General features: G+C 37.8%; 1 protein-coding gene across 9 annotated transcripts in view; it reads left to right on the forward strand.

Moving 5' to 3' along the window:
- RNF111 (ring finger protein 111) overlaps positions 1 to 16,554 on the forward strand; it is a 46,083-nt gene that overhangs the window by 15,661 nt on the left and 13,868 nt on the right. For 7 of the 9 annotated variants that reach the window (XR_013922644.1, XR_013922645.1, XM_080351478.1 and 4 more), the window contains exons 3-9: positions 5,764 to 5,890; positions 7,213 to 7,376; positions 9,959 to 10,156; positions 11,015 to 11,334; positions 12,200 to 12,455; positions 12,586 to 12,943; positions 15,943 to 16,068. Coding sequence is in view for 7 of the 9 variants with exons in the window: in XM_080351478.1 (XP_080207604.1) it covers positions 5,764 to 5,890; positions 7,213 to 7,376; positions 9,959 to 10,156; positions 11,015 to 11,334; positions 12,200 to 12,455; positions 12,586 to 12,943; positions 15,943 to 16,068 (1,549 nt within the window). In the remaining 2 variants the exon portion in view is untranslated. The remainder of the gene's footprint in view (positions 1 to 5,763; positions 5,891 to 7,212; positions 7,377 to 9,958; positions 10,157 to 11,014; positions 11,335 to 12,199; positions 12,456 to 12,585; positions 12,944 to 15,942; positions 16,069 to 16,554) is intronic. The other 2 variants (XM_080351473.1, XM_080351475.1) reach the window with 1 other exon arrangement.

The raw sequence follows: 16,554 nt of genomic DNA on the forward strand, positions 1-16,554 counted from the left end.
GGTTCCCACTTACGTTTTCTAACTGCTAGATTTTATAGACACTGTTCTGTGTGCTGTTACGTTCCCATGGGGGCATCAGGAGCACCTGGTTGGCCAGGTGCCCATGACCTTGAAGGCCAGCAAGGAAGGGAGTAATTGTCCTGGCACCCAGGAATCTTGAGTCTGATAGGGAGGGGACAGAGAAGTCTGTCTGGTTTGTCTGCCTGGTTCTCGGGACCTTCAATGCCTGAGAATGAGGGGAAAGAGAACACGTACGTGACCAGCTTGGTCCTAGGCAATGGCTGCTTGCCTCATAAAATGGCATTAATGATGCTAACTGTATTACCAGGGTTGGGAGCAGGGGGTGCTGGTCACACCTAGTTCAAGAAGTTTGAAAGCTGAAGAAGGGAGTGCTCATTAACACAAGTAGGATATCATTATTTTATCCATTTCAAGCTGAATTACTATCCAGGTAATTAACTCACCAGCACAAGGTGCTGTAGAGGCACATAATACCGGCAAGTTCAAAAAGGGATGAGAAGCACTTACAGCTGTCCCTGAGCAAGGAATCAACCAGAAAGTTGTGGATGCTGGGTTGTGCGAGAGGCTTTACTTACAGATTGTACCCTGAATTTTCTACTCTGACTGCATAGTTTTGCCATTTTGCCTCAGCCGGGCCTTGGTCTGTTCCAGTGAAAACTTGGAACTCAAAATAAGTCATCTCTGTCCCTGGAACTTGGCTGCTTACTTTAAATCTCTTCTGTTTTCACTTATGGCTTTGTCAGACTGTCTCATTTGAAGCTGTGTATTTTAAACCTCCTTCACTATCTTACTTGTAATATTTAAACTAGTTAAACCCCATGTTAATTGCAAAATAGGTGTAAAACATTGTTCAGGAAGGACAACAACCAGCCAAACATAAATTTGGATATTGTACTAGTGTTATTTATGTCCTTGGTGGGGTACTTGGGTTGATGATGATTGATTTAATCTCTGAGTTATGCCATGATCTTTCAGAGTTAAATAATAGTATAATTATATCTGTTATACACAGTATAATTGTATATATTATGCATGTTATACTGTGCAAAGCTTAGTGTCTTGCTTATAACTTCTGAATTATTATAAGTATTTGATTATAAAACTTGCTTCCCAGAACTACATGTGGTCTGTCAACAGCACCTCGCAGCTATAGTTCTGAAATAATCTTACAACTTTCTGGGGAAAAGATACCTTCGTTTACTGGTGTAAATATTGGACTACATTGTATTAAATTATCTTAAAAGTTATATTCTGTTTAATAAAGTACTTCAATCTGACAGATTTACTGTCTTTGTGATGTAGGACCTGGAGGAAGGAGTGTTTTGGCTTTTAAGGGATGATGATTATTTTGAGCATGTGCAAATTTGGATTCAAGCCAGTATAGTTTATCCCTTCTGCTCGGCTGATTGAGCACTAGGCCCTATCATAAACCATGCCTTTAAAAGAAAGAAGCTTCTGTAAAGAAGTTACTGCTTATTACTGATTTTCAGCTACGTACAGAACCTAATTACTGATCTGTGAATGAGTTTGATTTGTTTGGATATGCAAAACTTGCAAAATAAAATATAGTGGTTTGCATGTACTATAAAATGTTATTTGTGGATGTGAGTAGGGGAAAAAAACAAAATTCAGCAGAAACTAATAAAATTCTTGCTGTAATTTTCAGTGAAGATTTTGTTTTTAACCAACTCATTTAAAATGTAGAATGAGTCTTTTATTGGTAGCCCAAAGGCTAATTTAGTCACAAACAACTAGAGTATGATTTGCTTGTTGCATTTTGTTATTCAGCAAGATGAATAAGCCATGATGGAGAGAAGCTGTGTGTACCTGCAGGAGGATAATTTTCTGTTTGTTTTACAGCCATAGGTGTTCGTTATGCAGAAAGTAGTACAAAATACTACTCATAGATCTGCGTAACTATTTTGCTGCCAACAGTCCAGTGACCCTTCTCTTTGAAGGGGAGATTACCTTCAGCAAGTGTAGGATTAGTGTAGTCTACGGATTTAGCTGTTCTCTTGCAGGGTCAGGCATTGAGATGATGCATTGATGAGTAAGGTATCCATATTTGTACTTAAGTAAGATCAAGTTTTCTTCAGGTTCATTCCAGATGGAAGATGACTGGTACATGCATAAAAGAAAATAAATGAAATATTCCTTGTCATGGTGGACTATATAAAAACATTCTGTGTGGTGGACCACAGGGTGAAAAGTCATACCAAGAAAGATGTGCAAGTATTCTGTCATCTGGTGTATTTCTGGATTTCTATTTTTTTTGTTGGTTTTTTTTCCCTTGGGTGTTGGTATGTTTTGTAAATTGTGCAGTACATTAGAGCTGGGGCTTACACGAAGACCAAATTCTGTTGGAATTCTGCTGTTCTTAAGAAATTCACTTTAAAAGTGTGTAAATATATCAAGTGTATTCTCAGGTAGACCTAAAGGTGTAGGCACCTTAAAGATATATTCAGCTGTTTACTGCTAATGTGTAGCCTTGGATTCACCAGGTGGCTCCTAAGACTAACATATGTGGTAAACATTTGAGGCATGTGAATGCCTCAAAATTCCCTAGAGCAAGTATTTTTAGAAACAATATAGCAAAACCTCTGAAAATCCATTTGTTTTACTTCTGTGTGTCAGTCATTTCACTAAAGAAAGTTTCCTTCTGCTTTACAGGTTTGTACACTCTTAAAATTCAAGTCAACCATCTTGAACTACTCCCGCTGACATACCAGTAAAGTTCATCTTCAGGCACTAACTTAACCCACAAAGTTACATTATGTGGAACTGCAAAACATCATGGCTTTGCTAGGAATAGGCTTGAAGTAGTTCGGACCAGCAGACTTGAATTTTAAGTGCATTTTTCAGGGAATGTTTTTCTTCTTAACTTTGGTACTACAGAACATTTGAAAAAGACATCTTAAATTTCACTAGTTTTTTAGTTTTGTTGCAGTTTAAATTCTTAATTGCATTGTTAATTAAATGCTCTAACACTGGGATAAATCCCTTACACACGTGCTTGCTAAAGTTTCAGGGACTCTTCTCCACAGCCCTGTTGCTGCTTGGGTGCTGCAGCCCCTGTCTTCCTGTTGGCCTGTGGAGGGGGCTGTCCTCTGAGACCTCATTTTGACAGAGTATTTCAGAGACTTTTCTTTGGTTTACTACTATCCATAGCTCTGCTTTGGAGGAGCTTGTCTAAATCAGAATAAGCTGGTGTGGTTTTGTTTGTGATGTTTCAAAAACTGTGTTAATCTTCCTTGTAGTAAAGTATGAGGAGAGGCAAAAAAAACCCCAGTAAGTCCTGTTGACAATGAAACATTGGGTCTTCATACTTAGTACTGCCAGCTCTGTGGCTAATGTCTGACTGTGCAAGAGCTGTTCAATGAGCATTAATTCAGTGTTGCTTATGCTGTTGAAGTTTTGCTGTTCAGCTGACTTTTTATTGTTCAAATTATATATAATTAAGCCAGTTTGTATTGGCCAGATGTCTTAATTTGCATCTGCTGTTCTCCAAACTACTGCAGTGTTCTTAAAACATGTATGCAAAGTCCACATAGATGTACTTTTCCCCTTGACATGCTTCTGATAGAACTCACTTGAAAGCTCTTTGTATTTAATAGAGGGTACAAAGTTGTGTATGATCACACCTTATTACACTGCTAACAAAACTACAAATATCTTACTAAATGCCTTACAGATATTTCCATAGTTTAGAGGAGTTTTTTTCTGCTTCATTTTGAAGGAAGTGTGTACTATGGGCTCCTTGTATAGGATGAAAACCCAATCAGTTTGTGCTTTTGACTTGAGAGGGCGCTATTAGAAAGCATGAGTAACAGGAAACAGCATACAGCTGAATGATGTGTTAGATCCCACTTATAGCAACTTTGACTATTTTCCTAAAGATTTTCTTTCTTATTTTGGAAGTCATAAAACCTGTTCATTCAGTAACAGTCATGATGGTTTCTACAGTGAAGTCTGTAAAATCACATCTTGGCTAAAGATTTGCTTAAAGAAAGTGTTAAGTAAAATGAACTCTCAAGCCATGACAAAGGTGAGTATCTGAATAGTGTAGCTGTTCAGCTGAGAATTCCCTTTGGTTTTTGTGAGATAAGCTCATGTCAGAATTTAGGTAGAGATGCACACTGAAATTACGCAGCATATGATTTTTGTCCTCAAGAAGGTACTGTTTATTTTGAGAAGTAATAATCATACTTAAATCTAAATCTTCCTGCTTTTGCACTTGTCATAAATCTCAATAAATATTGAGCCGGAGGACATGTGAACTCCCAGGAGTACTCAAACTTACTGTAATTCAGAGAGGCGCATATTTAGAAGCACAGAGAGAGGGGGAAAATAGTTGTTCTGTTTCTTCTCTCCCCTAACTGACCTTCCACCAGCTGCTTGGCTAGCTGGTTTTCTCTGAGCAGCAGCTAAGACAGTTTTGCGTAAAGAAGCTGTTGCTTATTTGCCCATGACTTGCAAGATGTCAGAAGCATGAGATTGACATACTTCTGAGTGCGATGATGACTTTAGCTGCTTTTCTTTCACTTTGAGTAACTGGCCTCTCTGTATTTTTGATTTTTAGCATGTGACTTTATTTTTTAGACACACTAACTTTTTCATTTTTTCCTAAAATTTTCATGCAAGTTCTGAGAATTAATTTAGACATATTACTTCCAATTGTAAGAACTTGGTGAATATCAATATTTGGAAGCATCACTCTTTCAACTTTGAGGATCAGTCTCTCTGGGATCAGTATGACCAGAAACAAAGGCTGTTGGAAAATAAGTATTGCAACTTGTTTTTTCAAAATGTAGAGATGTTGATACTCGGGTGGGGGGAAATAATCTGCCTTGCCTTGTCATTGGGTGGAGAACAGCTGAGAACAGTCAGTCTATACGGGATGACTTGAATGAGAGCAAATTCTTCAAGTACTTTTCTTGAAGAAATTTGCAAATCTCGAAATGGTAGTTTGCTATTTCTAAGCTGTCTAGTTCATTTATTTAGTAAGTTCTTTGGTGCTCAGTGGTATTGCTCTAGTGAATAATCCATAGCTCAGTTGCAATGTTCTAGAAACCTCAGGTTTGTCACTGTCAGTATTACGGCTGTAGAAGTGTGTTCCCGTATGTCTGGGTATTAGGCTAGAACTTTAATTACATATCCTGAAGTGGAAATTGTTTCCTATCAGAACTTGTCTCTAAATTGATTTTATGGGGTTTTAGTTGTTTTTTTACCATTGATGGTTTCATTTTAACTTGCTCTGTCTACTCTACAATTGTGAATGCCACTGAAAGTGTAGGTGTAAAGATGTTTATAAACACCAATGTATTTGTGATCATTTTGTTGTAGAAATAAAATATATTAGTTGGTGCAGCATTTTTATCCTGTTGCACTATTTGACAAGCCACCACTGCTTTGCTAGTTTAAGTGGTTTTTTTCATATTAAATTAATGTCGTTGGTGTTACAGCTAATAAAATTCACTGTAATTGCTTACAATACACAGTAGAATGCAAGCTTGAATACCTTCCTCCATCTTCAGTCTCCTTCCTTTTTTACTTGTATATTTACAGCACAATTGCTGATTTTAATAACTACATCTTTTATTTGACAGTTGCAGCTAAAGTTTTGACATAAACTATTAAATGATCTGCCTATGTGTATTTTAAGTCTAGGAAAAAAATGATCTTTTACAATGACAGCTCCTGAGATGGAATATACTAACTTCATTCTTCCTGTTTCCTCATCAGGAAGTATCGATGAAGATGTGGTGGTGATTGAAGCATCCTCCACTCCCCAGGTCACTGCTAATGAAGAAATAAATGTTACCTCAACTGATAGCGAAGTGGAGATTGTCACAGTTGGTGAAAACTACAGGTGAGACTTGCATCTCTTTGTATTAATACGATTTTGCTTTACTCCAAATTTGCCACAAACCTCAACCCAAACAAAAAAACCCCACACCGCACAAACAAAAACAAACAAACAAAAACCCCCAAACCAAAGCTTTGCCAAAGCATGACAATTAAACTAATCTGGAATTGTTAAGGTGGTTGTAGTTGCTGTGTGACTAATGAGCAGAATTTTGCGGAAGCAAAGCTGTACTGAAGTGGAATGGAAGTGTAAGCCAGTTGAGAAGTGCTTCTTGCCCTGCAGGAAAATAAACTGATCTTGTGAGTTGCACAGATAGGGTTGAAGGGAATACAGGCCGAACAGAAATGTAGACTGATCTCCATGGTGATTTGTACAGTGGGTTTTGTTTGTTTTTAGTGAAGTCATTCCCTTTTCTTCACATTTTCCTCTTCTGAGTTTCTGAAGTCTGAGTACATTGTTGTTCCAAATTGGAAAATAAGAGCTGCTTGATTTATGTAAATACTGGAGAGGCCAAGGTTTTTGAGAGTGAACTGGTAAATACAGTACTGTAAAACTATTTTTCCCTTAATTAAAGACAGTATCCTCTTAACTTAAACTCCAAAGCATCATTGATTTGAGTGGGTTTGTATTGCTAAATTGAACAGAATGGGAGCTAAGTGTTAAACCCTTGCCTTAGGTATGGTTGCAGGCTTGTGATTTTTCTCTCCTCAAGCCACATTTCATTTAAGTGTTACATAAAGCTGTGTTCTTAGAGGGGATGAGGGAAATAAAATTCAAGAGAGAAAAGTCCAGATATTTTGCACTTTTAGGACATTTTGGAAATTTTAATTGAAGTATAGAAACTATCTTCTGAAAATATTCTGTCACAAAATAACATGCAAAAAGAGCTTAATGTTTACAAATTTTTGTCTTTACACTTCTGTCATCATTCAGACACCTGCTCTTTCACACTGTTTTGGAGACTCTTCATTTACTATTAACAAAGTTCAAACATAACATCAGATATAATTGCTGCCTGACTGCAGTTTCAGGGTTTGACAGTGAATTTTTTTATAAGTTACCTGTATGTATTTAGAGGAACATGGTTCCAAGACATTTAAACTCTACCTATTGGTATTTGCCATTGTTACCTGGTAAAGGCTGCAGTAAGGTTCGTAAGTACGCATCTAGTGAATGCAGAGTAGTGGTGTATTTCAACGTAACAAAAATGCTTTTCTAATAATAATAAAAAAAAAAAAACTTCAAATAACTTCTCAAACAGTGAGGGAGAAAAATTAATAGTGGCGAAATGTAGGTCAATATTTAAGATGTTACCTTTTTTTAAGGTCTCGTTCAACACTTGGACACACAAGGTCACACTGGGGACAAAGCTCCAGTTCTCATGCTGCACGACCTCAGGAACAGCGGAGCCGCAGTAGGATCTCCACGGTCATCCAGCCCCTGAGGCAGAATGCAGCAGAAGTGGTGGACCTCACAGTGGATGAAGACGGTAAGTTGCAGTTGTCTGAGAAATCTCTTCCTTTTTCAGAAGCAGTATGATCACTGTAAGGGAAGTGAATTAATTGCATCAGTTAGAACAGCATTCTGTGAAAAAGTCTCAATTATTAAAAAAAACCAATGTAATTTCCAAGTCTATCAGAAAATCCTCTTGCAAAGTTCCTTGTAAAATAAAAAGCTTAGCCATTTCCAGTGGGTCTACTAGATCTGATTTTTCTTCCAAAACAGACTTGGGTGTGTGGTTGAGGGCTGACTCATCAAGCAGAAATTACAGAACAGGTTGGAACTACTTCTTTAAAAATATGCACTTCAATACAATACTATAAAAGGAAAATCATTGCCTGTGCTTTGGAATAGCTGCTGTTCTTTCAAGCCTTTGAGTAAAAATAATTTAAAAAAGAAAAAAATAAACAACCCCAACCTAGTAAAGTACGTGAAGTTCCTGAAGCTGTAGCCTTTCGTTGTTTCCTAACCTTAAAACCTACTGGCACTTAAGTCTATTCCTGCTGAAAAACATAAGAGCAGGTATGGTCAGTTGTTCAGAGAAGGAAAAACAGAGCTCATGTACATTTTTGGAGGTTTATTTTTGTTTAATTTGTTTTGGGGATTCATTGGGTGCATGCTACGGTTAATGTTTTATAGAAGTTTGGTCCTGTTGTGCTTGTGGTTCCATCCCTGAGTGCATTACAAGCTAGTATCTTGCAAATGTCGTATTTTTCCAGTTGTCTTGATTTTTGGAATGTGTTGGAGAATTGGAAGGGTTTGGAATTGGTGTTAGTAGTTTGATCTTTTTTAAGAAAGAGGATGAGTTGATCTACGAATTCTTTTCTGTATGAATTAACTCTGAAATATTGCAACAGCTCTATCATTGAAGGGGAGGAGGCTTTAATTTACTCTTTAAACTCAAATTATAGATTTTAGTCTTAAACTGAGGAGCCAAATTCTTGTACCAAAGAATGAACTTTTACTTCTATAATGTGTATATTTAAGACTAGCTGTTTCCTCCCAGCCTGAGGAAATACATTTTTAAGATGAAGCTTCCAGGATTGCAGGATTGTTATTTTGCGGTTTAGGCATCAAATTTCACACATGAAAATAAATGATAAAAATTCTGAATTAACATTGTCACAAGACACAAGTTCACTTTATAATAACTTTATTAATGTCTTCAAAGATACTGATCTTAAAACTTCACTTAGCTACTTCCATGAGCCTAAGGCTCATATCTCCATCTGTCTTCCTGGATTAATGTATGTGAAGTGTGTTGAAATTAAGTTTCTGTTAGCTAGGAGTTGGCAATTGACCAAGCATACTGGCTGTTACTGGTTTTGGGGGGGAGAAACAGAACTGTCTGTATTGCTGGTGGTGAGTCAACACAGCTCACAGGGTGACTGTGACTTCTGTGGCTGCAGCGCTGTGTTCAGAACAGACCAGCATCCAGCCTTGAGCACAGGGTGATCACGTATCAATGTATACATGTCCTGTATACTTGCTGGTTTTTTTCTGAATTTAAACATTAATGTATTTTTTCAAAAATGTTTTCCTTTAAATAAAATTAGTGCCTTGGAATGCACATTAAAATCCAAAGGAGTTGATATGTAGGTATCAGATCGTGTTTTTTTAATGTGATGAGTTGGAAGACTTTGAAGCAGGGGATGTATATTTATTCCCTGGCTCACTGAGTTTCTGATATACCTTCTAGATATAGAGAGAAATCTTGAAAACTAGTCATATTTTATTTTGAGACAGTGTAAGAGAAGTATTTGAAGTGTCTTGATGCTTTTTTTTCCTGATATCCATGCAGACATTTTTACTAAAAAAACCCGAGCTGTTTCTGAAGATATTGCCTTCTATGGTATCTCATCTTCCTAGTCATGTCATTGCCTTGTCAACAATTAGAGACATTTCAAACTTAGAGTCAAAGGCAGACTTTTTCAAAACTAAATAGAAATTGTGCCACTAAGTATCTTTTAAAATTTTCATCTGTTAGCGATTGTGTAGTAGGGAACAAGATTTATCAAGTGTTTAGTCTGTTTCCCTGGATCCCATTAAATATATTGCTGACTATTACCTTTACGCAAAATAAACTTGTATGTACTTTTAACAGGTCTCAAATACTGATTTAATTAATCGGCTTTTAATGTGTATTGAGACTAGAAACCGAGTTTATCTTGCTATAGCCTTTAGTACTAGGTATCTATAATGACCCAAGTTTGTAAAGTAGTACTGCTAGTTTAGATGGTATGCTGTTCTTGGTTAGTTATCTGTAAGTTTTTCTGTGCTTTGGATGCATTAAAAAATGGTAATGCTTAATCATAGAGTAGCTTGTGGATTTATGAAAGATTTCAGCAAGAGTTTTCATCATAAAATACCAAAGTAATTAATTTAATTTCCAATAGTGTTTTACTCACTAAGTCAAACTTGGTATGTCAGATTTGATTGCGAATTGATTTTATATTAATTCTTAAAATTTGAGTTGATTTAAAAAGAAAGAAAATTATGTCATTTTTTTTTCCACACACGAGTGAAACAGAATTAAAGCTTAAATAACATAAAGGCTTTTTGTTTTGCTAGAGCCAACAGTTGTGCCAACCACGTCAGCCAGAGTGGAGCCACAGGTGGTGAGTTCTGCTGCCAGTAGCAGTGCTGGTGCGTCTACCTCAGCGCAGGCCTCTGAAGTGGCTCCCAGCAGCTCCAGCAGCCAGCCCTCTGCAGCTCCAGACACTGTGACCAGTCTTCCCAGCGGCGGCTCTGCTGGGACTTCAGCTGGAGGTACAGAATAAGAGACCTTTCTAAACTCGTGTTGTGCCTCCTGGTACAAAAGAGGTAGAGGACTCTCTAGATTAAACGGCATGTGAACTTTTAGTACTGAACTTAACAGTAATAAGTTGAGAGGACAGGAATCTGAAAGAGATCATTGATTTCTCCCCAAAGATGAAGGAAATTCTGCTGGAGCTTTCTGCCTTTGCCACTGGAGTGATTTGGTTATACCTAATGAACCACATCCTTGCTTTTTGAGAAGGTAGGATGTCGTTCACAGGAAACTGTCTTCCATTGCAGTGTGTTACAGGGATTTTAATGTGTATTGTAAGGAAGTGAAGGATGTATATAGATTTCTTGAACCACTCCTTGCAGATCACTGGAAGCACATCTGTACAGATCTGTATAGATACTGACCTATAATAGAGCTGTATATACAGGTAGCATTCATAACATCTCTGAAACATGGATGCTCTTCCCCTGTCTGCAAGTCAGGTGTGGTACAAAACATCTGAGCTGGCCACAGTTGCACCAGAATTTGAGGTCTCTGCACACTAACTACAGGGACAGTCTTTCCTCCTTTCCCTGCTGATTGCGTGCCTCAAATCAGTGAAATAAGGTAGGTGTCAGTTTATGGCCTCTTGCGGTTCCCATGAGTACATAACTTGAACCATTCAGTTTTGGTTCATTTGGCAGACATAACTAAATGGGGTTTTTTTTGTATCCAGTTTGGTTTTTTTTAGTCTAGATCTGTTTTTCAATCAGTTAATTATTTAATCATGAAGTACAATTTTTCTATTTAAGATACTGTGATGGTGATCAGCTTTACTGATTTCTTTCACTTCAATATTGACTTTCTTTATCTTCAAGATGAAATAAGAAGAACTGCATCTAATACGACACTGGAAACTGGCCCTCCAGCCATGCCAAGGTTACCGTCGTGCTGCCCTCAGCATTCTCCTTGTGGAGGACCTTCACAGACTCATCATGCCCTGGGGCACCCGCATGCAAGCTGCTTTCAGCAGCATGGCCACCACTTTCAACATCACCACCACCACCACCACAACCCTCACCCAGCTGTGCCGCTGTCTCCTTCCTTCAGTGACTCCAGCTGCCCTGTTGAACGGCCTCCTCCAGTGCCTGCACCTTGTGCAGCGAGCAGCAGTTCTGGCACCAGTTACCATGACCAGGCATGTTTAATTCTTGTGACTCTCCCTTTGCAGTTTCAAGTTGTTACAGATATTAGAGAATAGAATAGGATGCTGAATTGTGGATTATTTATTCTCTTGTTGTGTAGCAGGCACTATAGAAGGGAACTTAAAGGAAAATTTGAGCTATAATGTATGAAAACAAAAAATTGCAATTTTGAAAGTCATAATTCAACAAGTAAGCATTGACAGCTGACGTTCTCTTGACAACTGTAAGATGACAGTGGCTGTTTAAGCAAACCAAACATAAATACCTTGAAATACACTCTGCCAAGCATAACAGTTTTGCAATGCAAATAATCGAGTTGCTTTAAGGGAAGAAAAAAATAATCTCTAATGTTCTGTTTATAAAAGGTATGAAAGAGTTGCTTTTCTAAAAGCATTGGGTTTTAAGATTCTTTAAGTAACTAAAATCACAGCTCTAAAACAATATGGTTATAACTAAGAACAATACTGTACAAACCTAATTTACAACATGCAGAACTATGAATCTTTCTGGTTTAAGTGTATTAGGCACAACTGAAAACACTAAAGTGTTTTTCTTGCCTCCAAATATTTCAGGGCATGTAGCTGTAATATACTCACTGATTAATGCATCATAGCGTTTTTAGGTTTTTTTATACAATCTGGTGTAATGAATTTTGTGTGTCTCACCAGATTCAAGAACTTAAGAGTACGAACTGTTAACCATATCTAAAGTATCTTCCAAGGTTGAGCCTTAAAACTTTAAAATTTAGATCCCAGTTGCTTGTGATAGTATTTATTTTTTTATCACATTATGTCTGAGGGTGACTTTGTTTTCAATGTCTGAAGAATTGCTTGAAAAAAGGATGGTTTGTTTACACAGCAGGCATTGCCAGTAGACTTAAGCAGCAGTGGTATAAGAAGTCATGGAAGTGGTGCTTTTCATGGAACATCTGCTTTTGACCCCTGCTGTCCTGGTTCTTCATCTCGAACTGCAATTTACGGGCATCAGGCTGGTGCTGGCCCAAGCCAGTCAATAACCATGGACGGATACGGATCAAGTATGGTTGCGCAGCCACAGCCCCAACCTCCTCCTCAGGCATCGCTCTCCTCCTGTCGGCATTATATGCATTCTCCTTGTAAGTACTGCTGATCACTGGGTACCTGGCGGGGGGAACTGAAGCACCTGTGTGAAGATACTTTTTAAAATAAATTCAAGTTAAAACCTGCTACTGACCAAATTAAAAGTACCTGATGTTTTCATTGCAGATGCTTCTTTGACCAGACCTCTTCACCATCAAGCTTCTGCTTGTCCTCACTCTCATGGAAATCCTCCTCCACAGCCACAACCTCCGCCTCAAGTAGATTATGTTATTCCTCATCCAGTGCATCCCTTCCATCCTTCAATCTCCTCTCATGCATCTTCTCATCCTGTTCCACCTCCACCTCCACCACCAACTCATCCTTTAGCCAGTGCAGCTGCTCCGATACCACAGCATCTTCCTGCAGCACACCAGCCTATATCCCATCACATCCCTGCAACGGCACCTCCAGCACAGCGGCTACATCCTCATGAAGTGATCCAGAGGATGGAGGTCCAGAGAAGAAGGATGATGCAACACCCAACGTATGTCACAAATGTACTCAGAACAATATCTAAACATGTAGTTCGTTTCCCTCAGGTTTGTAAAATATTGCATGTGAATCTCAAACTGTTAATTGCATGGTTAGGAACGGTTGGTATATAAAGATTCTTCTTACTACGGTTTAATACTGTCAGTCACATGAGCTTTAAGACTGAGCTTGTTCCATTACACCTCTCAACAGTGTCTCCAGGTAAGGCATGAATGGGGCATGGAAGGGAAGGGAAGCTGATGTTTCTCCTCCCCATTACTCATCCTCCAGATAACAGGCAGAAATTCCTCTTCCAGCTGGCCAGCCTAGAAAGTACATCATAAGCTCCTTTCAAATGTTTTCCTTGACAGTGTGTTTTGCCTTCTCCATTCTGTTAGGATTCTTTTTATCTAAGTAAGGCTTTAAAATGAAACAAGCAATTTATCATAAGAGACAGCTTGCCAGATTTAATTCAGATTTAACCTTAGATACTTCCCTAGCTTTACTATGCCTTTATGTCTTTATAAGAGAAGGAAGAAACTGAGTAATATCTGCATGAGAATGTGACCAATGTTGAGAGGTAGCCTTGGTGATACTGTTTAAAAGGCGCTACTGTTGCTGTTGTGACACTAGAAATCAGGTCAATACTGGCTTGGTATTCAATCACGAAGTAAATGAAGCTATTTTAATTCTGGAGATAATGCTTTTAAATCTCCAAGAGACTTTCAAGAATGAGCTCTCTAGTTGTTGCTCCTAACTTTGTTACACAAATTTTACTGGTAACTAGCTTGAAACTGACTTACAAGTTTATGTGTAAACAACAGTTTGCCTTAACTACAACTTTTGAGGTGGTTTGTGGGTAATTCATAGAAGTATCAATAAGCAGCAACTGCTCACAAAGTGACATATGACAGACTTTGCCCCTCTCCCCCAGGAAAGTCAAATATAACCCTGCCTTCTCAGTCGTTGAAGGTGTGATCTGAACCTACACCTGTTCTTTTGTTATCTTTGCTATGCAGATGGCATAATGTCTAAACACCCTACCCTAAACATACAGGCATGCCCATGGTTATGTAGTCATACCCAAAAATTAGTTTTGGAACATTCAAGACAGTGAATGTGAGAGAGGAAGACAGCAAAGTTCTGGGAACTTTCTGGTTGTTTGGGGACTGGAAATGTAAATATTGGCATTCCTTAGCCTAGTGAATTTTATTTTCTTTATAGAAACTGTAGTCAAATGTTGATAATAAGTTCTTCCTTGACATTTTTTCCGAAGTTGCCCATCTCGGGTTAGACTATGTCCATTTTCTCAGTATGGTTTCTCCTCTATAGTTTTGTTTTGTAATATTATGTAATTGTTCCACCCTTAGTCTTTCTTTTCCCCTTTAATCCTCATACAAATTACGTGCAAAATCAATATTGTTGGTGTCTTGGCCCAACCTCTTATAAATCAGATTATACTCTGACAACTGGAAACTTGTGTATATTCATTCACTCAGTTATTTAATACACAGACGGAGACTGCCAGCAGACTTGCAGTTCCTTCTGTTCCATGTTGCACCCTCTCAAAGTGTTCTTAAGATATTGTTGCATCCTTCATTTGTAGAAATAACATATGGGATAGTCTAGTTGGTAGACCTTCTGTCTAACAATATAGGACTCTTTCAGGATTGGAAGCAGAGAATGGTTAGAGTCCTCGCTGTCATGTCTCAAGTGTGGGTACTACAGGTGTAATCTCCTTAGGCTTTTGGCATCAGCCACAGAATGTGCGAAAGGCAGTGTGTGAAGGTGCACTGCATTTGTATAACATAGGAATTTTCTGTTTATTTCCAATCTGATCACCCACTTTATACTAGGATTGTGGGATAGACAGCCTAGGAATTTTACATTCACAGAAATAATTTCAAAGGTATTTCTTTTAAATTAATTAGTTAATTTTAGGGAAAATGGGCCTCTATGACATTCAGTTTTTATGAAACTATGGAAGTTGTTTTGCTATTTTTAGCAAAAAAAATGTTTTTCCCCAGAGTTATTTGATAAACTGAAGGGAGGTGAGATTAGGAGTAGGTTCCACTGATAGGTCTGTTCATATGTTGGTCTGTACCACTGCAGAAAACTAGTAGTTCTGACAGAATTTATACAGGCTTCATAGATTTCTCTGGAGAAGTGTCAATTTACAGTGATCAGAACAGTGTGCTGTTAAGTAACTTTTTACTTCTTTAGACATGTAGATTTACAAAATGTCTAGTTCACTTTAACAAGTATTTTAAGGTGGTACTCAATCTGAAGACAGAGTACTGCTTTGGGCAAATCCAAGCTTCTGCGTTGAGAAAACAAAAAAACAATGACAACAAAAACCAAACAACAACAACAAAAACACACTTTCTGCATTGACAGCAATGGAAAGAAAAATACCAATCCATTTCTTTCTGTAACTGAGAAATGGTAAAGTAACAGAAGTCAGCCAGCAGGTGTTTTTTAAATTTTTTCCCAAACTGTAGTTATTCTATACCAGCTGACATGAAAGAAACTGTGTGCTCTTCTTAGTACTTTAGCTGTGATACAAACATATTTCAGGGTCTGATTAGTGTATTAAATTTCCTCTAATTGTGTTTGCTAGTATAGTTTTACTAGAAATAGACTTCAGCAAGCTGTGAATGACTATGGATCTCAACATGACTGTCATGTGGACTTTGCTTTCCTACCTGCAGTTTGAGGTTGGGATTAAACACTTTGTCAGTCCTTCTGTAGTTATGTCTGCTGAGTAAAGGGCAGATCACAGTTGCTGAAGCTGGTCTTGTCTTTGAATATGAAATCTGTATTATAATTAGTTTCTGACTCATATCTAAAGTTAAAATTGAAATGCTCTATGGGGAGTTTTGTTTTGTTTTGTTTTTTTTTTAATTTTAAATGCATTCCACTAATTCAGTCTGTAATGTTTTGATTATGGATGTTGCTTTCTTGATACCAATAACTACATTAAATTAACTGTTGCCATTTTATGTTGTTTAGACGTGCTCATGAACGGCCTCCTCCGCATCCTCACAGAATGCATCCCAATTATGGTCATGGGCATCACATTCATGTGCCTCAGACAATGTCTTCCCATCCTCGACAAGCTCCAGAGAGATCTGCCTGGTTAGTTATCAAATACTATTTTAGCTCTTTGGGACTCAGGACAAAAGACCAGAATGTGCTGATCACAGTGTGGATAATGCTTGCTGTGATTTTAGGAAGTGCTGCATGCACCTGTACTTTAAAAGGTGTAGATGTTCATATGGGTTTGAAATACTGCTTTGAGTACTCAGTATCTTAAATATATTTCTAGGGGGTTTTAACCATTGCTTTTAGAGTGGAATTGTGTGTTGCTGACTCTAGGTAGTTATTTCAATAATTGATTTTAAAATAGGCAACTAAAACACTGCTGAAGACTCTTCTTGTAATTATGTTCTTTGTAAAATAGAGGTTTGGATTTGAGTTACAAACTAATTTATTCTTTCTCCTCTGTCTGAACTTATCTAAAATTGCATCAGGCCCACTCATGAAAGTTTCATTTAAGTTCTGTATTATATTTTTTATTAAAAACATTTTCAATCATTAGGGAAGAAGTGCGTGCGTGAGAGC

This window comes from Nesoenas mayeri, assembly GCF_963082525.1.
Source record: "Nesoenas mayeri genome assembly, chromosome: 11".
NCBI lineage: Eukaryota > Metazoa > Chordata > Aves > Columbiformes > Columbidae > Nesoenas > Nesoenas mayeri.